The following is a 22,590-nucleotide window of genomic DNA, read 5'->3' on the forward strand; positions in this document are numbered from 1 at the left end:
AAATGTTCTTAAGTATCAAAAGTACAAGTTAAAGGGAATTATACATATACTTACATGTATGCATGTTCTGTATACTATGGGGCGACCTGGCTGGTCATTGGATCCAATAATTCAGCATTTTTCTGATTATTGGAATCACTTTTTTGTGTCTACGGATAAAATAATTTAAAAGTGCTTCGTCTGTGATGTAGCATGCAGTCTGCAAAGTAACTAGTAACTAAAGTTAATCAAATAAATGTAGTGGAGTAAGAAGTACCACATTTGAGCAGCAGGAAATGGAAATACTCACATAAAGTACATGTACCTCAAAATTGTACTTGATTGGATGTACTTACACGTTACATTCCATCACCTTATTTAAGTTTGCAGACTTTACAGCCGAAACACTGAAATTCAGGTAAGAAATTGATTATTATTTTCTACATTTTGATACTGTTGAAGTTGAAATTATGTAACTTGTATAAGATTAATGGGTAGTCTCTCAGGTAACGTGAGGAATTTCATCTATGCAATTTCAAACCCCCGTCCTGCTACAGCTCGATAAACAATCAACGCCCTCGTATTTGACCTCAATTAATGAATTCTGTGATGTAGCTGGAGTAGTTTGAAACGTTGCTTTTTGTAGTAGACAAGTAAGGCTACTTTTTTTGTCAAAATCTGAGAGCTCTAGCCGAATTTCAGCAAGTTATAGGTGCTGAGACAAAAAGTGTTACAACCATCCCTGGTCTCTACCTCCTACATATACAATATACACAAATTATGACAAAATAAAGCTTTACAGTTGATTTTAATAACCTTGCTTTACTCTTGAGGGCTGTTTTCTCCTCAAAAGCTGCTTTTTAAGCATCCACGTACCTGCTTATGTCGTTGGCCATCTTGCCAAATGTTCACGTTGTGTTGGGAGAAAGAAGGGAGAATATGAAATGCATTCACGACAGGCTGTGTGACTTTTTTAATGGCTTTGTTTTCAATTAGTTTTACACATTGACAACATCTAAAAACATTCTCACAAGCAGCTCAATATAATCACTAAAACAACATAATAACATCTATGTAACAAAAATAAAACTATTTTTCTGATACTACTCCGTGTGACAGTATTTTACAAAAATAAAGAATTCTTCTAAATAATACTGATTGACACAAATATGTTGCACAGTGCATCGACGTCTGCATGTCTCTAAACCGACCACACAGGACGCAGGCGGTTGTGAAAAATAAAAATAAATGAGACATCACAAATATTTGACTACATAGACACATAAATAACTAGACCTTTTTGCTGAAGTACAACATACAGTGTGTTAGTACATTACTGAATATGCCCGCTGTACAGACACACACACATTACCATGTTAATTAACATTTTGAAGCACATGGCCTCATATTTGCATTTCAAAATTACACGTTCACATTAAATCAAGACACACAGTTCTCCCCTCGTGGATGCAAACTTAAAACTAGTTGAAGCTTGAGTTTGAACTAAGTGTTTAAACAGTACAGCTGCCTTAAGGTTGTCTACTACAGTGGCATCAGAGCAATTCAAAAGCTGCTGGCAAACTACATTTATTTTAAAATATGAATTAGGGATTATGTTTGTAATGATATCTTAATTTGACATTAAATTGTCAAATCAGAGAAGCTGGGAGAGCCTGGTGTGAGTTATGGATTAAAAGACACCAAGTTAAACTAAGCACATCAGGCACATTTATAACCTGGATGTATTTATGTTTGCAGTAAGTGTATCAGCTAAATGCCACAATTACCTTTTTAACTATAATGCAAAAGTCAAACTTGTGCAAGATCAACCAAGCCTCTGCAGGTATATTCATACAGATTAGACTAGTTTAACTGTTTTCTCTACAGTGTGTACTGAAAAGTACATGCAAAAGTAACTGGAAAAATAGGTGCAAGGAAAAACATTTGGATCCAGTTAAATTAACATTAAGATACAGTAAAATGCAGCTACAACAAACTACTACACACAAATGCCCATTTACAATGCAATCTGCATCCATGTTCATTTCATGAACATTAAATTCAGTAAGTCACTTACTTGGTATAACGCACCAGAGGGAATTTAAAAATGAAAACTGTCCTCCACTGTATAAGGTGAACTCTACATAGTCAGAGCTACCAAATCAGTACAATTAAACGATTCACATGCATTCTGGAAAACTTTTTAAAGAGTAGAGAGCTTCTTTTCAAAATTGTCTCGATTCCCTTTTACTCATCCTTTATTCTGTTGTGTTTTTAACACCAGACTGTCAACTGAGTTGATTTCTTGGAACAGAAGTCATATTTTCATGGGAAGTGTTCAAACACTCACAGGAAGTGGAAAGCCGCAGGGTTGAGCCTTCATTTAGACCCGGCCCTCAAGTCCATAAATTGCATTTTTCCTTCCCTTTAAGCATCTGATAAGGATGCATTAACAGTGGCACACACTTTTACACAGATCTATAGATCTTCTTTGTCTGCTGGAAAATTAAAAGAACATGGAGAAACTCTGGACTGATGGCTAAATTTAGCATGGTATGAGCTCAATAGTTAAGTTTTCTTATCACTGGTTTATCTCTGATTGTAGCTGGTAAAACCAAATCCTTACAAAATACTGTTGTTGATAACCAGAGAGAACATAACTTGCATTTGGTGCAATGGGTCTACAGCAGTGGTGTGCCTACACCATCCAGTGGTGAAAACATGCAACAACAAGCCTTACAACTTGGATAATGTTCAAAACTATCACTTCTACACAATAAAACAGTACAAACCTTCACATGAGAGTGTCGTAACTCTGTATCAAAATGTGCATACACTTCACCATTGCAATCCTTTCTTTATGAGGCATGTTTAACCCCAGCATCAGTTCATTTCCACACATAAGTGCTTCATGCAATTCTAACATGCATTTAAACAGTACTGCCATATTGGATTTTATCCTAAAACATACATTTATTAATCTCTTCTTCTCTCTTTCGCCACGTTCATCTCACACATCATCTTTCATCTTTAGTTCTATAAAAACAGTGGAGACACTCCTCATTATGTCATAATTTTAGACGTTTCTAGCATACTGCAGTTCACAGTGTGAAACAAACATTTTATAAAAAAAAGTTTAGGACCCAGTGCACAGCGCAGACTGAAAGTTAACATTTCACAGATAACAGAGACAACGCAGGATGTGAATGCCCTGGTGACTCTGCTGATCGTATCATCAGCATTAACATTGCAAAGGACATGGATTCTGGGAATATCTCCTCCTAGTTAGTCTGGTTGACTTTCATATCACAAGAGTAAAATCTTCATGTTGCATTTGAGAAGGTTCCTTGATATGCCAGTACTTTCAAATCTATCTTAGATCCTCTTAGAAGGCAGCAGCGGTAGTAAAGGGCTGCAGCTGACATTAGAACATGCACGAGGAAGACTAATTAAAAACTCAGAAAGCAGTACATGCTTTACTTTGCAGCATCCTTGGATCCACCAATAAGAAATACTGTCGCAGTTTATGATGTACTGTCGGCTTACACACTGGTGCCTTTGTCCTTGAGGGCGGTGACTCTGAGCACAAACCTCCTGGTGCTCCGGCGGTAGCGTGGCTGCGTGAAATAAAACAGAATCGGATCCAGGAAGCTGTTCATGCTGGCAAACGGCCTGGTGCTCTTGTAGATGATTGAGAACAGGTTTCTGGTCTCGCAGGGCGCATTGGGCAGAGTGCGCACCACCAGGTACATGGTCTTGGTGAGGTGAAATGGCAGGAAGCTTATGCAGAACACTGCTGCCACCACGATGATCATCCTCACCGCCTTGTCCCGTTTCTCCCCAGTCGCCGCGGACACACCCTGGTAGGACACCGGGCGACAGAGGATGTGGGCCATCCGACAGTAGCACACCATCACGCCCATGAAAGGCAACAGGAAGCCGAGGCAGGTCAGAGCCATGCCGTAAGGATAGTAGTCTACTGAACGCGGCGGTGTACTTAAATCGTAACACACCGTGCGGTTTCGCTGGGTTCCTGTCGCAGCAAAGTGAAAAGTTGGTGCGCACAGGACGGCGACCACCAGCCACACCCCTCCACAGATACACCACGCCATCCTGCGACCGCCTTGCTTGTGCCACAAGGCGAAAGGGTGGCAAATGCCCACGTAGCGCTGCACACTGATGCAGGTGAGGAAGAGGATGCTGCCATGCAGATTACTACAACAGGAGAATGAAAAAGAGAAAACACATTTAAAGTTAAATCCTCACTGAGACCTTTAACTCAAGAAATGGTGGAAAGCTTTTAAGACACAGCTGTATACAGACATAATATTTGGTTAAGAGTCTCACCTGTAGAACTGAAACCTGACCAGTTTACAGGCGAACTCCCCAAAGGGCCAGTAGTCATGGCTGCCATAGTTGTAGATGAGTAGGGGAAGTGACATCACATACAGAAAGTCGGCTATGGCCAAGTTGAGCATATAGATGTTGTTTTTGGACAGATTTGGCCGGGTCTTCCATATCTTCTGTATGACAGCAGCATTGAGAGGAAGGCCGAGCAGGAAGACAAAGGTGTACACAGCAGGGAGTAAAATACGTTTAAAGTCCTCCTTGTAGGTGCAGCGGAGGCTGCTTGACGCACTGAAGTTAGCGACGCTGCCGATGAAGCTGTCTTCTGTGTATGGCTCTGTCGGGAGTTCACTGCTAGAGAAGAGGTCCAAGGAGAAGGATTTAGAGATGACAGTTTCCGTTGGGAAGGAGTTGACAGAATGTGGCATCTTCACATCCTGGAGGAGAGACGGGGAGAGACATGAGAGGGTCGTTATTTTGATGATAATGTCATATCCTGATTGACGATATGCACTAAGGAATGGCATTTTTGGAGCTCTTTTTAGAACTAAAATTAACAGGAGATATTCCCACTCAAAATGTAATTAAAATTCTTATGAATGTGACTGCACACAATTCACAAACCACAAACAGTAAACCAGTCTTACCTAAAAACTTGGTTTATTAAAGAATAAGTTAAATTTTGTTTATTTAACAGGGACAAGAAGTAATGCAACACATGTAACGTATATAGGGCACCCTGCTTGTGGTTGGATTTTTAAACAAACTGTGCCTGTTCTGTACACCTGGGAGAAGGATCCCTCCTCTGTGACTCCTCCTGAGGTTTCTTTCATCCTTTTTTCCCGCCGTTGAAATGTTTCTTTTATTATTATTATTATTATTATTATTATTATGGCCCACTGAGGTAATGTGATGTTACATAAATACAATTAATTTGATTTGAAATAAACAGACAAGACAGATTAAGCATTGACTGACTGTGTGCCTTTGAATATGCATGTATGTAAGTATTGTACGTGCCTTTTAGTTCTTCAGTGCCCATGTGATGACTGTTCATTTAAGTGTTGATACACACTCAAAGAGGTACAACGGATCCACCAGAGGGCACAAGAGATCCAACATCACACTGAGCCCAGTCAACAATGAAATATCTAACTGAATCGCTTATTAATTGGAATTTGATACAAGAGCAGCCTAACTACTTTACTGAAGAGCCTATGCACCCCAGATGGGAACGTCAATAACAAGGCACTGCTGGGATTCGAACCCAGGATCTCCTGTTTACTAGACAGGCGCTTTAACCAACTAAGCCACAGCGCCCTGTACCTGGCATACATCACACCGCATCAGTAGACTCATAAGACTATAGTTGAATCTTTTAGTAAAGAAAATGCAGTAACACCAACACAGAAAAAATATTTAGTATATTAAATAATTATTGTTCGGATGAAGTGGAAAAGAAGAAAAAAACCAGTACGTCCCTACTATCACTTTCCTTCTGCACTCTTTGTTACAGGGAATCACTATGTATTTAGTCATTGTAGTCTCTAGGCTGTTACTATAAATAAAATAAAATCAAAACAAATAAATAAATGCAATCAATTTAGACTTTGCTAATTTAATGCTTCCATCACTTTATGACAAGTGAAAGCTGGACAGCTGCAGGTTTTGAAATGAAAACCACTGTCTGCTCTCCCACTCACAACTCACAGTGTCTGGAACGGGCTGACGTTAATCAGCAATCTTAATTACTTCTCCCACCACCAACATCAATCAGATCCATTTCCTTCGTGGCAGCATGTGGGTGACTAAGTGATTGGCTTAAGCCACTTCCTCCACAGCCTTGTCAGACTGTGACTCATGGCATTTCACAACTAACACCCCTTCAGCGGGACGGTACGTATGTGTAAAAGTGCGTGCATGTGCTGCGTCTTGTAGCTGCTTAAATCATTGTCTTTGTGTGTTTTTTAAAAAAAGCGAGTACGTCTTTTATGTTAACCCCTCTGTGTGGGTGCATACAGTTTGTTGTGAACAACAGTGACGCATTTCATAATCGAAGTGGAGGAGGAAGGAGCGGGTCCAGCAGACCATAAAACATTTCACATTTCCAGTCCTCCGTGCCTGCCAATGAGCAGGCACAAAGGAGTAAGTACAGTTTTGGAAAGTGCACTGCCTCATGGCTCAGTTACAGCTTAATTCAGAGTTTTTGATTGTGGATTAGCTTGTCTCAAGAAAGACCTTGAGAACAGTGTTCTTGCTATATCAAAGCCCCGTGACGTCATGAGAGTCACTCAAATCACTAAGCTCTGTGAAAACACTGCACTGCAGAAAGTGATGTCTGATTAACTCCATAAATCACACCCTGTCAAAAATGCATTAGATTTTATGACGCTAACGGAAGAGGGGCTCTTGTTTTGGTTGCCTCTCACCGGTGGTGTTCACGTTCAGGCCTGTCTTTAGTGGGTTAACCATGCCTAACCTCCAGGATGGAGGATGAAGTGTGATGATCACCACCTTTTATTGTCTGGTATTAAAACTGCCATCCGTATTGTAACTTTCCGTATTCACAGCCAGGATGATGGTGGCTGCTGTTCGTGAAGTTGCATCACTTTGTGTTGGCTCGTATTCATAATGTTGGCATCCAAGTCGTAGAGCAAGTGGGGACAGGAAACCACAGGTATTATTAACATTTCTTAAGAGCTAAAGTAGGTTAGTGGCAGGTTTCCTTTGTGTATGACTGCACTGCAGGTTTCCTGCCATTCTACAATCCACAAGTACCAGCAAGCTAATCATTGATCTACAATGCAAAGAAGGATTTACAGAAAGTATGGTGATACATATTGTTATCCTGATATGAAATGACCTTTTAGGGATATTAGATTTTGGTCATATCCCACAGTGGTCATGTTAAGAGTTGCAGCCTTCATATAGTCTACTGTATTTTAACCTATTGCATAATGACAAGTACATGTTAAGACTGTTCAACTGTCACAAAAGTAAGTGAATTAGGTGAGTCAACAAAACATGAACAGGCTTGTACAGGTCAACTCAAGTACACTTTATCAGTGTGTGTAATAAATAACTAATAAACTGGTATAAATAAGTCCCATTATTATGCCATAGTAGACTAGTGACTTTTATGGTTATTCCCAAATTAATTTTAATTATACCAGGCTAAGGAAAAAAACTCCCGCACACTGTCCACTTCACTTGCAATTAGGTTTACTGACATCAATGTTTCAGTACTTAGACCTTCATCAGGTTTTCTTAATTATACCAGGCTGAAAGAGATTCTCATCATTTTCAATAACTGTCATGTATTATTTGTGTGGCTTTAATTATGACTGAGTGCATGTTTCAATCGTACGTGCAACACGTGCAGCAGAGCGCTCCTGAAATCTTTGTGGATGTGTGTGTTACAAGATATGATCGTCTTTCCAATTTTCAAACACTCGAGAGAGCAAACGTTAATCACAGGACTCTAAGCGGTCATATCTGCACGCTGTGTGTCCATGCCTCTGATGGCTTCTGGGTGAAGTGTTTGCTCACAGCTACTCTCCATTTCCTAATCGGCACTGATCCTAGTTTAATAGCAGTGCAACAGATAAACACAGTAAAGCACAGCAAGAAACACGGACTGACAAACACCACACTATAAATAGTTTAAAAAACAATCTCTATTGGATACCACGTCTTCTCATTTCATAAGATTTATATCAGCAGTATTAGTCAATATTTGCTGTCCGCATATTTGAGTGAGGTGAGGTTTTTCTAGAGAAAATGAGCTCATAGTTGTTGCACAGTCTGCATTTTAGAAAGTGCACAGTCTCCTGTGGGTTTACAGAAACAACCAAAATGACACATTCATGCACAACTACAAAGAAATATTACTTTTCCAAAAAATACAGCCAGAAAGACACAAAGGTTTGCAACGTTAAGCCTATTTTTGGATGAGATTCTGGAAACGTAAAAACGAAAGTTGTGCATGAGGTCTTTTCAAGACACAACGTGACACTTACAGCAAATGCCAATTAACACATTGCTCATCAACCTTTGCAGGAATTCACTTGGCAGTGTCCTTATGGGTGTGAAGGAGTCATCTACTTTTGCTCTAATGACTCATTGCAGCTTTTTCTGCCCACACAGTTGTAGTATTATGGCAGGTTTCCTGAAACTTGGCCATACATCTTCTCCTCAAACCCTTTCTGTGGGAAAACAAACATGAAGTCTATTCCAAGACACTTAAAGGTTGTTACACTTCCACTTCCACTCGAGGGGAAGAGCATGTGATGCTGCGCTATTAATAATTTGTTTTTATTGTTTTGGTTTATAAGAGATTTTACCATCACATTTACCAGCTTGACTCTGATAGTGTGCATTTACACGTTTTAAGATTTGTCTGAGAAAGAAAGAATATATTTTACAGTGCTACAGTAAATGTTACAAAGGGCAGAGATTATAGATTACCTACACCACCAGGTAATACATACATAGCCATTCATTCGTTACTGTGACCAAATACACTGCTCTTTCATGCCATTTTAATCTCTACATGTGATAATCTGTTGAAATCCTCTTACCTTCAAAAGCACTGCGTGCATCTACAGTCAAAAGGGTTCTTGGAGAATGCGGGCATCGATCCCGCTACCTCTCGCATGCTAAGCGAGCGCTCTACCATTTGAGCTAATTCCCCTGCTAGGGCTAGCCTTAAAAAAGCACCTAATGACATGTAATTTACACAGCCACAGTCCTTCTCAGAGGAGTAGTGTTACCAGTTACTGACAGGGACACTCCTTCACTCTCGCTCACTCTGCACTCTGTTGATTTCCCACCCTCACATGCTTTGACAAGAGAGACGCGTTGCTGCATACTCTGCCCTCAGGCCTGCCAAAAGGCATAGCTGAGATGATGCAAGATTATTTATAAACCCTGACTGGAAGAAGGTGACTGCAACTCAGGCCAAATATAGGAGATTAACATCTGAACATAACCTACACAGGGTTGTAAATCAAAGATGACATTTAAGACATATGACTTTCTGTGTCGTAGACACCAACAGAGAGTAACTAGACAGAAACACACACACAATGGACAAGCACACGGCTTCAGACCTTGCAGCTGCATTAATCATTTCTTATTAACAAAATCATTACGTGTATTGTGAAAGATGTCAAAATGCCAAAAATGTCTCATCTCCAAATGAATTCATGTTGTTGTGCGTCTGCTGGAAGTGTAAATAGACAACTGTTTGCTAACAAATTTGTCTTATCAACTTTAAATGCTCATAACACATCAATGTTGCTCTTACAGCTCATTTTGCTGCCCAAGTGGTAAACAGTTAATGTAGTTAAAGACAGACTATGGGAGGATTTGTCAGTCGCTGTTTGTAAAAAAACATCAAATGTTTGACATTTTCAGTAGATATAAATGACCTATTTTGCTTAATTTAAACTACAATGCCATACCTTCACCAAGGTCCAACAGTCCTTTTTAAATCAATCAAGCCTAATCTAATATCAAACCTGACTCACTCTAAGCATTTAACCACCCATAACTGCCTAACTATAATTTAAGATCTCCAGATCTACTGCAGGATCTGCATCAGATTGCAATCACTCACAGATATCCACCACCTAAACACACCTGATTTTTTTTCATCATGATCCACGCATTATTCCCTTGGAAATTAATAGAAAAATCTTGTAAAATTACCAATCTCACAATGTTAAAGACAGTGAGAAAACAAAAAGTACAAAATAATATCTCTGTTCAAACCAGCACCCCTACCACACATGCACACGCACACGCACACACACGCACACACACACACACACACACACACACACACACACACACACACATTGAAATGCACATTAATCTGGACTCATTAACTGTGTCACTCTGTATGTTGCAGAGATGCTGCCCTTTATGTAATCTAATCTATAAGAGCAGGTAACAGGTGACTGGCGGATAAGGGCTCATAAACACTCATACTGTGTAGAGTGTACACACGGACTCTTTCTGTCTCTACAATAAACACGGGACGGAGATGTAAATAAACAGAGGGAAGAGATGCTGAGCTGAGGAGAGAGCAGGGAAAAACTCCACCGTAATTACTTTCCCATCTCTGATCTCTGCTGTCCCTGGCCACGCTAATCAATGACTCATGCTCCTCAGTCGGCTGAAATACAACACACACTCATTCACAGGCACATACACACACACACACTACCACATGTGTTTACTCACTCATTCTCCGGCTGTAATGAATCTGAAAAATGGCACATGAAATGAGCAGGATGGAAACTAAATCAGTCGCACATGGACTGCAGGCACAAACACACGACAACATGGACGCATACACAACGCTTGCATGTAGACATAAACAACCTCTTTACTGAGATAAACAACAAACAGTATATCATTTTCCCTTTGCTGCAGTGCAAAACACACACTTGCATGTTGCAGATGTCACAGCCTTTTGTCCTAATTAGAAAAGAAAACACTTGACTAATTATCTTCGCTGACATTAAAAACCAATCAGCTGCACTATAAATAGACACATGGGTGATGAGGAAGGCTGGTGTTCAGCACAGGCACTCTGCTGGCCACATGTTCAGGAGGAGAATAAAACAATTAGATGTTGCACAAGTCCTTGCTGCAATCAGTCAACGGTCCTAATAAACAACTTCAAAACTCTCCTCAGAGAGCACGAGTTACCTCTCACACATCGCGCGAGCAGCACACACATTTGAGCTGTTCCCCACTTTCTTCAGCTTCTCTGAAAAAATTATGTTTGTCTCACACAGAAGAAGTTCGAAGACTTGAAGTACAAATATGGACATTACTGTAAGGCTAGACAGAAGAATTTAAGCAGTAAAAATAGTGTAAACAATTCTTTCCTGGCAAACCAAACCAAAATGTTAAGCCAGTTACTTCCAGTCCAGTGATAAAGTACAGATGGACGGGAAAGGATTGCACACGAGGCTGCAGGTGACAATACACAGCACTGACGGTAATCGTTTGCCGTAACTTGTAGACAAAAACGAGTTGATGCGTGTTGCTCTAAGGATTTGCACAGAGGATTTCATCAGGCGTGTAAAAACTGATAGACAGCAGTTCAGGCTTTTCTCTATGACTCTTGTCATGGGGTTGTTGCAAACAGGGGGGAAGTGAATGCAGCACTGATGAAAGTGCAGAGAAAGGACAGTGGGACATCGGGTAATAAAACCTCAATCACAGTTCCTTTTAGAGTGATTGTCGGACTAAACTTTGATGTATCCATCCAACATAAGGGCTTTGGCGCTGGTAATGTCGCACAAAATTCAGATTTTGGGCACCCTGGTGGCTTACTGGCTAAAGCACCAACTATGAACCACAACATCCCTGTTTGGACTCGTGTCTCATAATAAAGACATTAAATGCTCCCAAGAAAGAAATACAAAGACTTACAAGTTGTCATTTATTGCTAGCCCGATTCCAGACATCTGCATCTTCATCCACATCTTTGATTTGTCCAGTGTCGCAACCGTAGACAGCTGTTTGCCTGAGTTAGGAGAAGCAACTGTCCAATCATAGCTTAGTAGACAAAATTAAGACCGGTCGATGTCATCTTCCTGCATGGCTAGCAAGCATCCTAGATACTTTCATGAAAAATAATTACTAGTGGACTAGTTTATCTCCTGTTGCTAAGTCGTTTCTAAGGTCTGTCCTATTAACTGGAGTTGTGACAACCTCTCTATCATTTAAATACTAAAGGATTGTTGATAGTGCAACAATATCGCAGGGATATCATGGGATGTTTTCAACTTTTCAAGCTCTCTAGACACTGTTTTCTTTCTCTTTAATGGTAATTATTATTTGTCCCTTAACATGTTTACAGAAAAACATACACAACTCTGGTGAGGCACAAAGCTTATCAGAGGCTCAACAGAGCGGTAAGTAGCAGTTAGCCTGTGCCCTGTGGCGGCTGTTGTCATGGGTTTGTGGTGAAGAGGAGACCTGAATGCAGCTCTGGTAAAAGCAGAGTCAGTAAAGCACGGAGACAGGACAAACACATCTTAGACTGACTGATTATACAGTAGATTTTTTATACCTTAACTCTGGTCGCTATGGCTCCAAATGAAGACGAATTATAGGAGTCATTCCTGTAAATCTTACTCAGACCAAAGAAATCACATTTATCTGAGGACAATCGCATTAAACTACCAATTTTAAGGAGCCATTTGGCTGGCACATTTGGGATGGCTGCCACAGAGCTCTTGATTATTTACTCAGTGACATAATGCTGTGCATTTACCTTTGTCCTGGAAACAACTTTGGTCCTGTTTCTCTCCATTCACCCCTCCATCACTTCCCTGCCTCTGTCTGAGCGTCTCTAAACCATTGAGTCTGTTTCCAGTCAGACAGACAAAACACTCACAGAAGCCTGACAGAGAGGAATCTTCAGTAAAAACAGAGTGCCATGGTGAGCGTGCCAGGTCTTTACACATGACAGCTCACCCAAATCATTCTTGGTTATCACGTCCACAATGTGACAACTTGTTTTCACTGGAATTAGGCAGTTCCCTTGATGATACATAAATTATTGAGACAACAGCGTGACATTTAAAGTTGTGTAATATGAGTTTATTGTAAAAATCCCACTTCACTATTTTTCCACTGTAGTCATCAAGTGCAGAGATGATATATACGATGTCTAACAGGAAGCATGTATACATGCATACATGTAGAGCTGAAACAAATAGTCAAATAACAGAAAAAGTATTTGTTTCTTATTAGGACTGCACATACAAAATATTGCGATTATTTTGAGGACTGTTTGACTGTTTTTCATATCTTATGCGACAGTAAACTGCACATGTAGCGATTTTAAACTGCTGGTTGGACAAATCAAGACATCTGAAGACTTGACTGACACATTTGATGGCTGATATTAGCCTATCACAGACATATCACTGTCAGGATTTATGTTGTCAATATGCACTAATATTTTTGTTTTTTTTTAAGAGTCTATTATGCAGAAAAAGATGCTTGCCATGATTAATAATAATTCAATTTCTAGTTAAGTCAACAGCTTCAGTGCACTGATGTCATTTTGTCAATAAAGTTTATTTTTAAACTGTAAAATATCCTACTTCCATTACATATTTTTTTTCCACAAGTGTTTGATAACCAAATTTCAGGGATCATTGCAAAAAATGTGTGTATATTGGCTGATATATATTGATATCAGAATTTTATGCTGCCTGATATTGTTATCGTCATCGGCTCCTCCCTAATTTCTAACATTGTTTAGATCACCCGATGATTGACAAAATAAAGAAAATACTCTCCACATTTATCGATAATGAAAAGAAATGTTGTTTGCAGCCCTAAATACATGTTCGCAGCAGCAATCTGTGTCATAGCCTGTTTTTTTTTGTACGTTCTGCACGTTCTCTTCACCCTGAATAGGAGGTCTTTTTTACTTTCTTGGGTGTGTGTGAGCAAGTGCCTGGCATCTACACTATAGCTGCTGTAAGGATGCTTTACCCTGTCTCTGTTTGTTCTCAATAAGGTATCAACCTAATCTCCTGTTGCATTAAGATATCAGTGTGAGCCCAGTGTTGCCAAACACTGCACTGCGTATTCTCAGATGGTTAATACAGATATGAAGACAGATGGCTGCTCTGTGGACGTCACACAACTCTGATCAAACTGACAGATGCTGTATTGCTAAACAAAGGCATTTATCACGGTTGCAAGATTCGTAACAGTATCCATGAACAAATGATACGCTCATTCTATTGTAAAATGTGTATTTAATGGTCCAATTTCAATATAAAAAGGTCAAACAGCTGTAGAGTCAAGGTTAGTTAATACATACATCATTTAAATTGATGATTTATCTGTGACGTCAACAAGTACTGCATTTTCTGACTAACTGTAAAGCCAATTCATGGGAATAGAGGCAGCTTCCCAGCATAGTTTTATAGAGGCATTTTTGTGGTTTGATTCATTCAATTCATTCAATTTCTTTGGAATTTCCTGCAAACTTGACACAGATGTCATCAAATTTCACTCCTGGCATGTTGCACAGCAAACCTGTGTTGCCCTGAGGCATGACACTGTGCAGCTGGCATCAGGCTACTGTTTTGTTCCCTGTTTGTTGTGGAATTTGCTGAGGAGAAATCAGGAAAGCGATGCAAGAAGTCTGATGTTATCACAGCTCTTATCAAAAGTAGAGAGACCCATGTAAACAGCACACAATCCTTCACCATAGCAGGAAGACATCTGCCAGGCTTGGTGTGTTTGGGTGACTTAATTTAGATCCAAAAGAGTCCTACTTTTTTTTTTGTATCTGGTTCATTTAGTTCAATTTCAACAGTTTTCCTGCCTGTAGTAACAGTTTAATACATGTATAAAGGAGTCAGACATCACAATAAACATTCAAAGCCGTATTTAGAGTCTCACAATGATAACGCTGGAGCTAAAATGCCATGATAAGACTGGTATTTAGCAACACAGCCACGTTATGACCCAATGGGAATGTCATGTTTGAATCAAACGCCTTAGCTAGATTCATTCCTTTAGAGTTTGGTGAGAAAAAAGAGGCGGTAAAACCGTAAACAAACACAACTTACCCTGAATGACAGCAAAGTAGACGAAGTGGCGACATCAACAAGTTGAAGACTTGCCCATCGACCTGCTGCTTTTCTCTCCTCTGTGACAACAAAGACCGGTTCAGAGTGGAGGGAAACCAACCGTGGCAGAAAAACAAGTGAATATAAATCACCGTGGAGCCGTTTTAAATCATTAACACCGAGTAAAAGTGTGGTTGAGCTCGTAGTTTCGCTGTCCCGGGACGTACATGCTGTGAAGCGACTCCTGTTGCTGCACACACACCTCACACACCGTTGCTACTGCCGCTGCGGCACCGGAGCAACCGCCGCACGCGCTACAACTTGACGGTGACGCATGCGCAGTGAGGGCTGCACCAATCAGGTGAAAGATATTACTTCAAAACAATAAGTGCCTCAAAACTGATAGTTTAATCACCATGCTGAAACAAACCCCCACAAGTGGCTGAATATCTTGAATAGTTTTTTTTAGTTTGTTTGTTTTTTTCCTTTTATTTTGATAATGTAGTTATTTGAAACGATTAGGACAATAATAAGCCTAGTTAAAGCTTGTTCTTATTTTGCCACAGTGGGTTTTAGCACTTACAAATATCACCACTTTCATTTTTAATCATCCGTAGATTGTTAGGCGATGATGAGTTAATAATGTCAAAATAGTATGTAGCCTGTCTTGAAATAAATGTAGGCTACTGACATAAAGCTGTTTGTAAAAAATAATTAGACCATTAGCCTACCTACTGTCTACCTTTCAACACTGGAATGTTTTCACACATATTTCACACTTATTGAAGCAAGCAGCTTCTTTTCTCAGGATGTGAGACTCCTCTATTCATCCTCATGAAAAATAACTGTATTGACAAGTGTTAATCCAACCGAGGGAAAGGCATTAAGAATAATTATAATAACTTTATAGATATAGCCAATCTTCTCGCTTGTGGTCTCGTTTGCTTATATAGGTCCTAAAGAGGCATCCTCATTAAACTGAGACTGCTTCATAATCAGTTAAATGTTCCTTGTAGCATGTTTATACAATGGGAATGTTTGGTAAACATGACAGAACTGCTAATCATATGTGTCTCTGGGTGTAATGTTGGGATTTTACAAGCCTTATATTGTACTCTTTGACTGATCGATTGACTTGTCAATGTTGTTGTGTCCTGCTCAGAATCCAGCTCCAATTAGAATAGATCTGATAAGACGTAGCCGCAACAAATTCTGGAAACCAAAGTGCAACTTTAATTACCTTGTGGCTTTCACCTGAGATAATTACATTTTGAGTGCCTATGTTGACGTGGTGGTAAAGTGAGAATACAAAGTAAGCCAAAACCCAGGTGTAGATTGAAAACAAGAGAAAAACATGTCTATTCTTGTGGAAAGTGACAACAGAAGTAACAGCTGTGTTTTGGAGATTAAGAGGAAACCCTGTCATCCCGACTACACAGAATATTGTTGGACTGTATGTGCGCCACTTGCTTTTGACTTCAGTGTTGTGGCCACTGAGTCACAACCACATGTATCCACAGATCTACTCTCTCAGTTTGTCACATGAAAATGAATTTAGGCCTCGTCATTCACAATGGATCTGTCCTTTCTCCTCTAATCATTTATTAATAACAAACCTCTATGATTAATGTATGACTTATTCAGCGTGAATGATTGACTTGAGCAGACTTCACTGCCACAAAACGAGCCATAACACTGGTTTAGACCATCCTCAACAGTGAGATTGAAACAGTCAAGTGGGTTGAATCTAGTTTATTGCTTTTTGTCAGATGACTGCAGCTTGCAGCTTAAATCAGTTTACTGTCTCGCTTCAATCATTTCATTGAGCTGCTGTACAACTTTGTATTGTTGCTGTAACTCTGCAGATGAAGTTGTCAGTCAGTGTCTGGGGGATTGACTGTGTTTGTGAACATGCAAGTTTTCAAGATTTATATGAGTAAATAAGCTGATGTTTATGAGTGGGTGTTTGTGAGAGATGGGGTTCACAGGAAATAGCTTCTGCTGGGAAAGAGGCAAACAACGCTGTTATCAGTTATTTGCTTGTACTTAAGCAGTAAACACTTGACCAGAAAATGGGTCACCACAACCTTCGACTAAACACCAAATACTGTAAACAGCACAAAACTGGTAGTAAATTTAATCTGTATAGAGAAATACCCTACACTCTAGTAGTATACAAATGGTGGCAAAGAAGTACTTCACAAGATGTTATTAACTAAATAACCAAGGTATTAGTCAGGGAGTTACCATTTCTGGAAATGTTTGTAAAATGATCATAAAAACGCCTGTCCTAGCCTAAAGTAAATTCAAAGCTGTTGTTGATCCATTTGGAGTACAGGCTTGAGTTTGGGCTCTCTTGAAAGCTTATCATTTTTTCCCCAAGCTGCCAGAAGCTCTTTAAGTGCTTTTGGCATTAATTTATAAGCTTAAAAATCTTTTTTTTTTAGCTTAAAATGTTCAATGCAAAAATAAGCCTGCAGATGACCTGTAACTGCCAATATTAGCTGCACAATGGGTCAACATCATAGTCTTACGTTGTCCATGTTCAAATTAGTAAATATTCAGGCACCTGGCAAGAAAATGCCATTTTATGACCTCAAATTAGCCCTGTCCCTTTATTTTCTTATTTACAGTAACTTTTTGCATATAAAATAGTCAAAAACAAGTGTTTAGCTGGAAAAACAGAATATTCAAGGAGCAATTAATTAATAATTTCTTTGAAAATGTATATAAACTATATATTACTGGGTTTGAAATCTCATTGGCTACATGAGGCATCAGTCATCCGGAGGCTTGCGTGTAAGTGGCTCAGGGGAGAGGATAAGGAACAGAGAGTGGTCACTTGTCTACATGATGGCTCATTGGATGTTGTAGGCTCTAGGTTGGGCATTTACGCTCATATCTGCTCAAATGAGCTGCCAATCAAACACTGCCAGCTCAGGAAAGCAAAGATGGCATCTGTCGCCGCTGGAGCTGATCCCAGCCGACATTGGAGGAGTGGCGGGGTACACCCTGGGAAAGTCACCAGTTCATAACATGACTATACACTTTAATTAAGGCGTTTGCCTATTTGCCTAGCTGTGTAAAGTGTGGTGAACTAGCCAGACGGCTGCGTAGTGTAACAAGCTAAAATCTGCATAAAGCATGGTTTTAAGGCCAGGTGAGATGCCAACTGTACCAAACAGTGCCACTGAAACAGAAAACAAATATATGAAAGGAGTCAATGAAATGATTCATTTCCAGCTGACCTCGGCTTCTGATGGCGCTCATTTGTTGTGTTGAAATTGAGACGTGTGCAGACAGGGAAGTTGAGTCGATTGGGCTTAATCAGCAAATTTCGTAACGATTGTGGTGTATAGTAAGAGCCTCTCTGATCCAACCAATCATTTCGGGCCTCCACCCTTCATTGCATCTGCGATAGCACGTGTTTAAAATCTGACCTTTATGAACGTGTCCTCATGAGAGGGCAGCTGGGGAGGCAGAGCGCAAAAAGTCAAGCTAAGCAGGGTTGAATGTGGACCTGAAGATACATAACCGTGCATTGAATCTGCACACACTTAAACACTTTAATTTGAATTTTTGCGCTGCTCTCTGTTGGACTGCAGTGTGAAAGTTTTTTGAAGCTGAACCGAACAATCTTCGTGTGTGGTTTCCCAGAAAAAGACTTTTCCTGCCAAATATTCTAAAAAAAACCTTAAGGTTGACGAACTGAGTCTTTTTAAGTCTTCTGGTGTGTGACTGGCTGTTTTCACACGATATTACAGTCCAGTAAATGCCCTCAGGATTATTTCTCAAACAGATGGAATGTCTTTTACAACCTGCATCTGGTTGTTCCAGGTTTGTCCATCACTGTCGCGTCAAATTAAAATCTGTGAAACAGCTGTTGAATGTCAAGACTAATTGTGTGTGACTATGCCTCTGTGTGCAGTATGCCCAGCACTTTGTGTATGCATGCTTGAGAGAGCTGTAAAAAGATGTTATTATTCGCCTGCGTGTATAATGATCTTGTACTGACAGATTAAATATGTACACTCTGTGCAGCAGTCTATCCTCTCTAATCTTATTAAAGGTCTTATTAAAGACTGATTTATTCTCGGCCAGACTGAAAATCATTTTAAATAGCAGGTTTTCAGTACTTATCAGGTGCGACTTTGCAGGATGTAGAGTATACTATTATCAGATGTAGGAAGTGAGAAACTGAACAGGTGACACGACTCTGAGGATAAAGGGTCAATAAGGAAAAAGCAGTGTAAATTCATTCATTACTACAATGTACTTAGTGTACACTGTGACCAAAGTATGCTGTCGACAAGCTTGTGTCATTACAAAACAATGAAGGCTTCTGTGATTAACACTGTTCATGGAAAAAATAAGAAAACAATGAGTAGAAACTGTAAAACACCTGCTGCTCAAACACCTCAGTGATTTAATTCTAATCACTAGTTCAAAAACAAAACTCATCAGACTGAAAAAAAAAAAAACCCACATGGTCAGACAGAGATGCAGGATTTGAAGAATTTACAGGAAGAGGGTTGAATCTTGTGCAGGGAGGCCATTTGTTGCCGTGTGATCTGGCCTGCTAGATCCCAGCAGACGAGAAATTAAGTCATTAATTAGTTAGTGATGAACCTCTATGGCCACTGTGGTCATTAACACAAATATAATCAACTACAGTCTGACAGTACTAATGTTATTATTGCACTATTCCAAAATCCTCTCTCTTTTCTTTATTTTAAAGAGTTTTATATTCTACTTGTGTATGTGCTGTCTTTGATTTATACATCATTGCTCTCTCAGAGCAGGTTCCAACCATGCATCTCCCTTTGAGTTGACATTTTTCTAATAAAGAGAGATGAAGTGTTCCCTTATGGGTTCAGGACATTCTCCTTCTTCTTAAATGTAATAAACTCTAATTGGATTAGCTGGAAAATATGCCACAAAGCAAAAAAAAACACTGGTTCTCACAGGACAGCTACGCCACAAACATGCCGATCTTATAGAATATGATGCATAGCTGTAGATTAAAGTGACCGACAGTATATAAAGTAGTTAAAGTGAGCTCAACCTTTAATATATATAACAGTAAAATGCAACTTACACACACTTACATTCTTCTACTTCAGGTAGGATCTGATCACTTCTTCCACAACTGCAGTTTACTGACTTAACAGCAATTCATACCATACTTGTCATTTTTATTGCATTTCTTGAGTGAAAAGTGAAGTAAAAGTCTTCTCTGATGGATTGATCGATCCCATTACGGCATAGATCAGAGCTTTGATAACAATAGCCTGTGTGCGTCTGTGTGTGTTAGTAATAGGAAAGATAAAGACAATTAACAGGAAACTGGCAGTGCACAGACACTTAGCATGTGATTATAAGCCTTGTGGCACAGGATTCTTAGTTTCCTGACTGGAAATTTCCTCTTGAAACATCCACAAAGACTTCAAATATTTAATAACAAATGTGCATTTTTCTGACCGCCTATTCTTATCTTTATCACACCAGCAACCAACCCTATCAGACATAAAGATAAGACCCTGTGTGTGTGTGTATGTGTGTGTTTGGTGGGGCATTGTGATTAAAAGAGGTGTGTGCCAGTGTTTGTTCAGTCGTGTGTGTATCTGTGTGAGCAGCAGTTGGTGTTGCACAACCCAGTAGGATGTCTGGCGATGGATATGAGAGAAGTGAAAGAGTGAGTGTTTCGCTCGCTGTCCGTCTATTTCAGCCACAAAGGAAATAAAGCCTTCTGGTTCTTCTATTTGAACGCAGGCAGTACAAACCTCGTCTGTGCTGGTGTCCTCACATCAACCCGTTCTTTGAAACAACGGATGTGCCATTTAAGGGAAAATCCGCCATTAAGACGATTTTGGGATATTGAGCCAGTATTGTGATGATTTCTTTCAGGTTGTAGCTGCTGCTGAGGACGCTGACCTCATATTTTTGATATTTTTCATTGGAGCTATACTCTATAGTTAAACACGTACACATGGTAGGTATTCTTTAGGCTGATTTACACATTTAAACTCAGTTTTGTTAAATTTGACTTCCATTTTGTTCAACAAAATAAGTTGTGTCATCATCAAACATCCACTCACTTATACCGACTGATTACCACATGTCAGCAGTTTTCAGATAAGTAAACAAAAGTCGTTTTCATTTTCTCAGTTTCAGTGTGTGTGTCCTTTTAAAAGAAAAAATTAAATCATCCATTTCTCCTTCCTTCCTTCAAATGCCTTTCTTGGTGCATTGTGTGAAAAATGAAGCATCTGTTCATTCTTGACCTTGAAAACAGTAGTTCTCTCCACAAATGGATCCTGTGGATTGTTTTGTCAGCTTTAGTTGTTGAGCTGATGTCATAAGCTGACACTTAAAAAGAAACATGACAGACTCAAATAGGACTTTTGTTTTAAAAATGACATCCAAATAAGATTAACTGGCTGCTTTTATTTTGTGTGGTTCTGGCTGCTGCTCTGAAAATATTCCATCTACGAAGTCACTCGTCTTTTTGCTTGACATCACGAGAGTTTTGTCTTTCTGCCATTTAGCTAAAAGGCAGGGTGTGTACGGTTGGTAAACACGGCATTTCAAGGTGATATTTAGAGATTCCAGAGAAATAGAGTTGATTGTTGAGTCTCATTTAGTAAATACTGCCGCTTTGGGCTGGCAAGCCTCCAGGACCAAGCATTTGAATTTGCTTACCTGGAAGTGAGACTCATCAACCATCTTTCTCCAGAATCGCTGACAGCCAAAAACATCCATCACATTGTAAATAAGAAGTAATAATAATAAAATACAGTCAGAGGACAGCGTTTATACAGCAGAATCAGAAGTGTTACACTTTCACTGTTAGAGCTGAGAGTTAAAATACAGTTAATTCAACTCCAGGATGAGTGATTCCTCAAAGAGTTGGTGTTGTTACAGAGTCACCTCCACAGTTTTCACTCTATAGCTTGTGTTGGGCTAGTGAGTTCAATCAAAGACTCTCCTTTGTCATAGTTTGAAGATAAACAGTGAAAACAGTGATTTTTTGTTTTTATAAAAAAAGTATGTTGCTCAATTTGTGACTCATGCAGACTTATAAAGCCTTGCCACTTTAACAGGTAAGTTCTGTGTTAACAGGTGAGTCCATGAGTGTACCGATCATGTTACTGATCATTTTAAGAATATGCATTGCTCTGCTTTCACTTTCTCACAGCACAATCGATCTGTGTGGCGCTGTAGCATGCAGGCAGACTGAAAACACGAGGGGACTGTTGGTTCACGGCCCCAGCTGTCAGGATGTGGAACAGTCTCCCGCCGGGAATAAGGTCAGCAAACTCTCTTGGGTCTTCTAGGTCACAGTTGATGACCTCTGTCTTTTCCCAAGTGTTGTTGTGCTCGGGTCTTGTAAACCACTTTGCTCTGTGATGCTTCTAAACGTCTTTCTAATTGTTGTTATCATGTTAACTGTTCGGTTGAAATTTGTCGCATTTATCTCATGCCCTTTTAAGGTTTTATCCTCTTTAAACCCCCAAGTTTAATGTGACAAATCTCAGATGGTAACTGCTGTTTTTGTTTTTAAAATCAGATTTACCATACAAGGAAAAATAACAAAAAGGTTTAAAAACAACAAAAAAAAAGGTCACACAAGACAATC

General features: G+C 39.6%; 1 protein-coding gene across 1 annotated transcript; it reads right to left on the bottom strand.

Annotated features, from left to right (window-relative positions):
• Positions 1 to 937: 937 nt before the first annotated feature.
• p2ry6 (pyrimidinergic receptor P2Y6) lies at positions 938 to 15,213 on the bottom strand. The gene is made up of 4 exons (XM_084351171.1): positions 15,179 to 15,213; positions 14,952 to 15,031; positions 4,327 to 4,763; positions 938 to 4,194 (listed from the first exon to the last, which is right to left on the bottom strand). The coding sequence occupies exons 3-4, from the start codon at positions 4,752 to 4,754 to the stop codon at positions 3,522 to 3,524; spliced, it is 1,101 nt and encodes a 366-aa protein (XP_084207297.1). The 5' UTR covers positions 4,755 to 4,763; positions 14,952 to 15,031; positions 15,179 to 15,213; the 3' UTR covers positions 938 to 3,521.
• Positions 15,214 to 22,590: the final 7,377 nt, after the last annotated feature.

The sequence above is a fragment of the Pagrus pagrus genome (genome assembly GCF_965226575.1).
Source record: "Pagrus pagrus genome assembly, chromosome: 4".
Classification (NCBI taxonomy): domain Eukaryota; kingdom Metazoa; phylum Chordata; class Actinopteri; order Spariformes; family Sparidae; genus Pagrus; species Pagrus pagrus.

What these genes read in the sequence shown, in the direction of transcription:
- p2ry6 (XM_084351171.1), bottom strand. Translation starts at nt 4,754, where the DNA reads ATGCCACATTCTGTCAACTCCTTCCCAACGGAAACTGTCATCTCTAAA. An exon ending in GTCAGGTTTCAGTTCTACAG is followed by an intron (nt 4,195 to 4,326) that starts GTGAGACTCTTA and finishes CTCCTGTTGTAG; the next exon opens with TAATCTGCATGGCAGCATCC.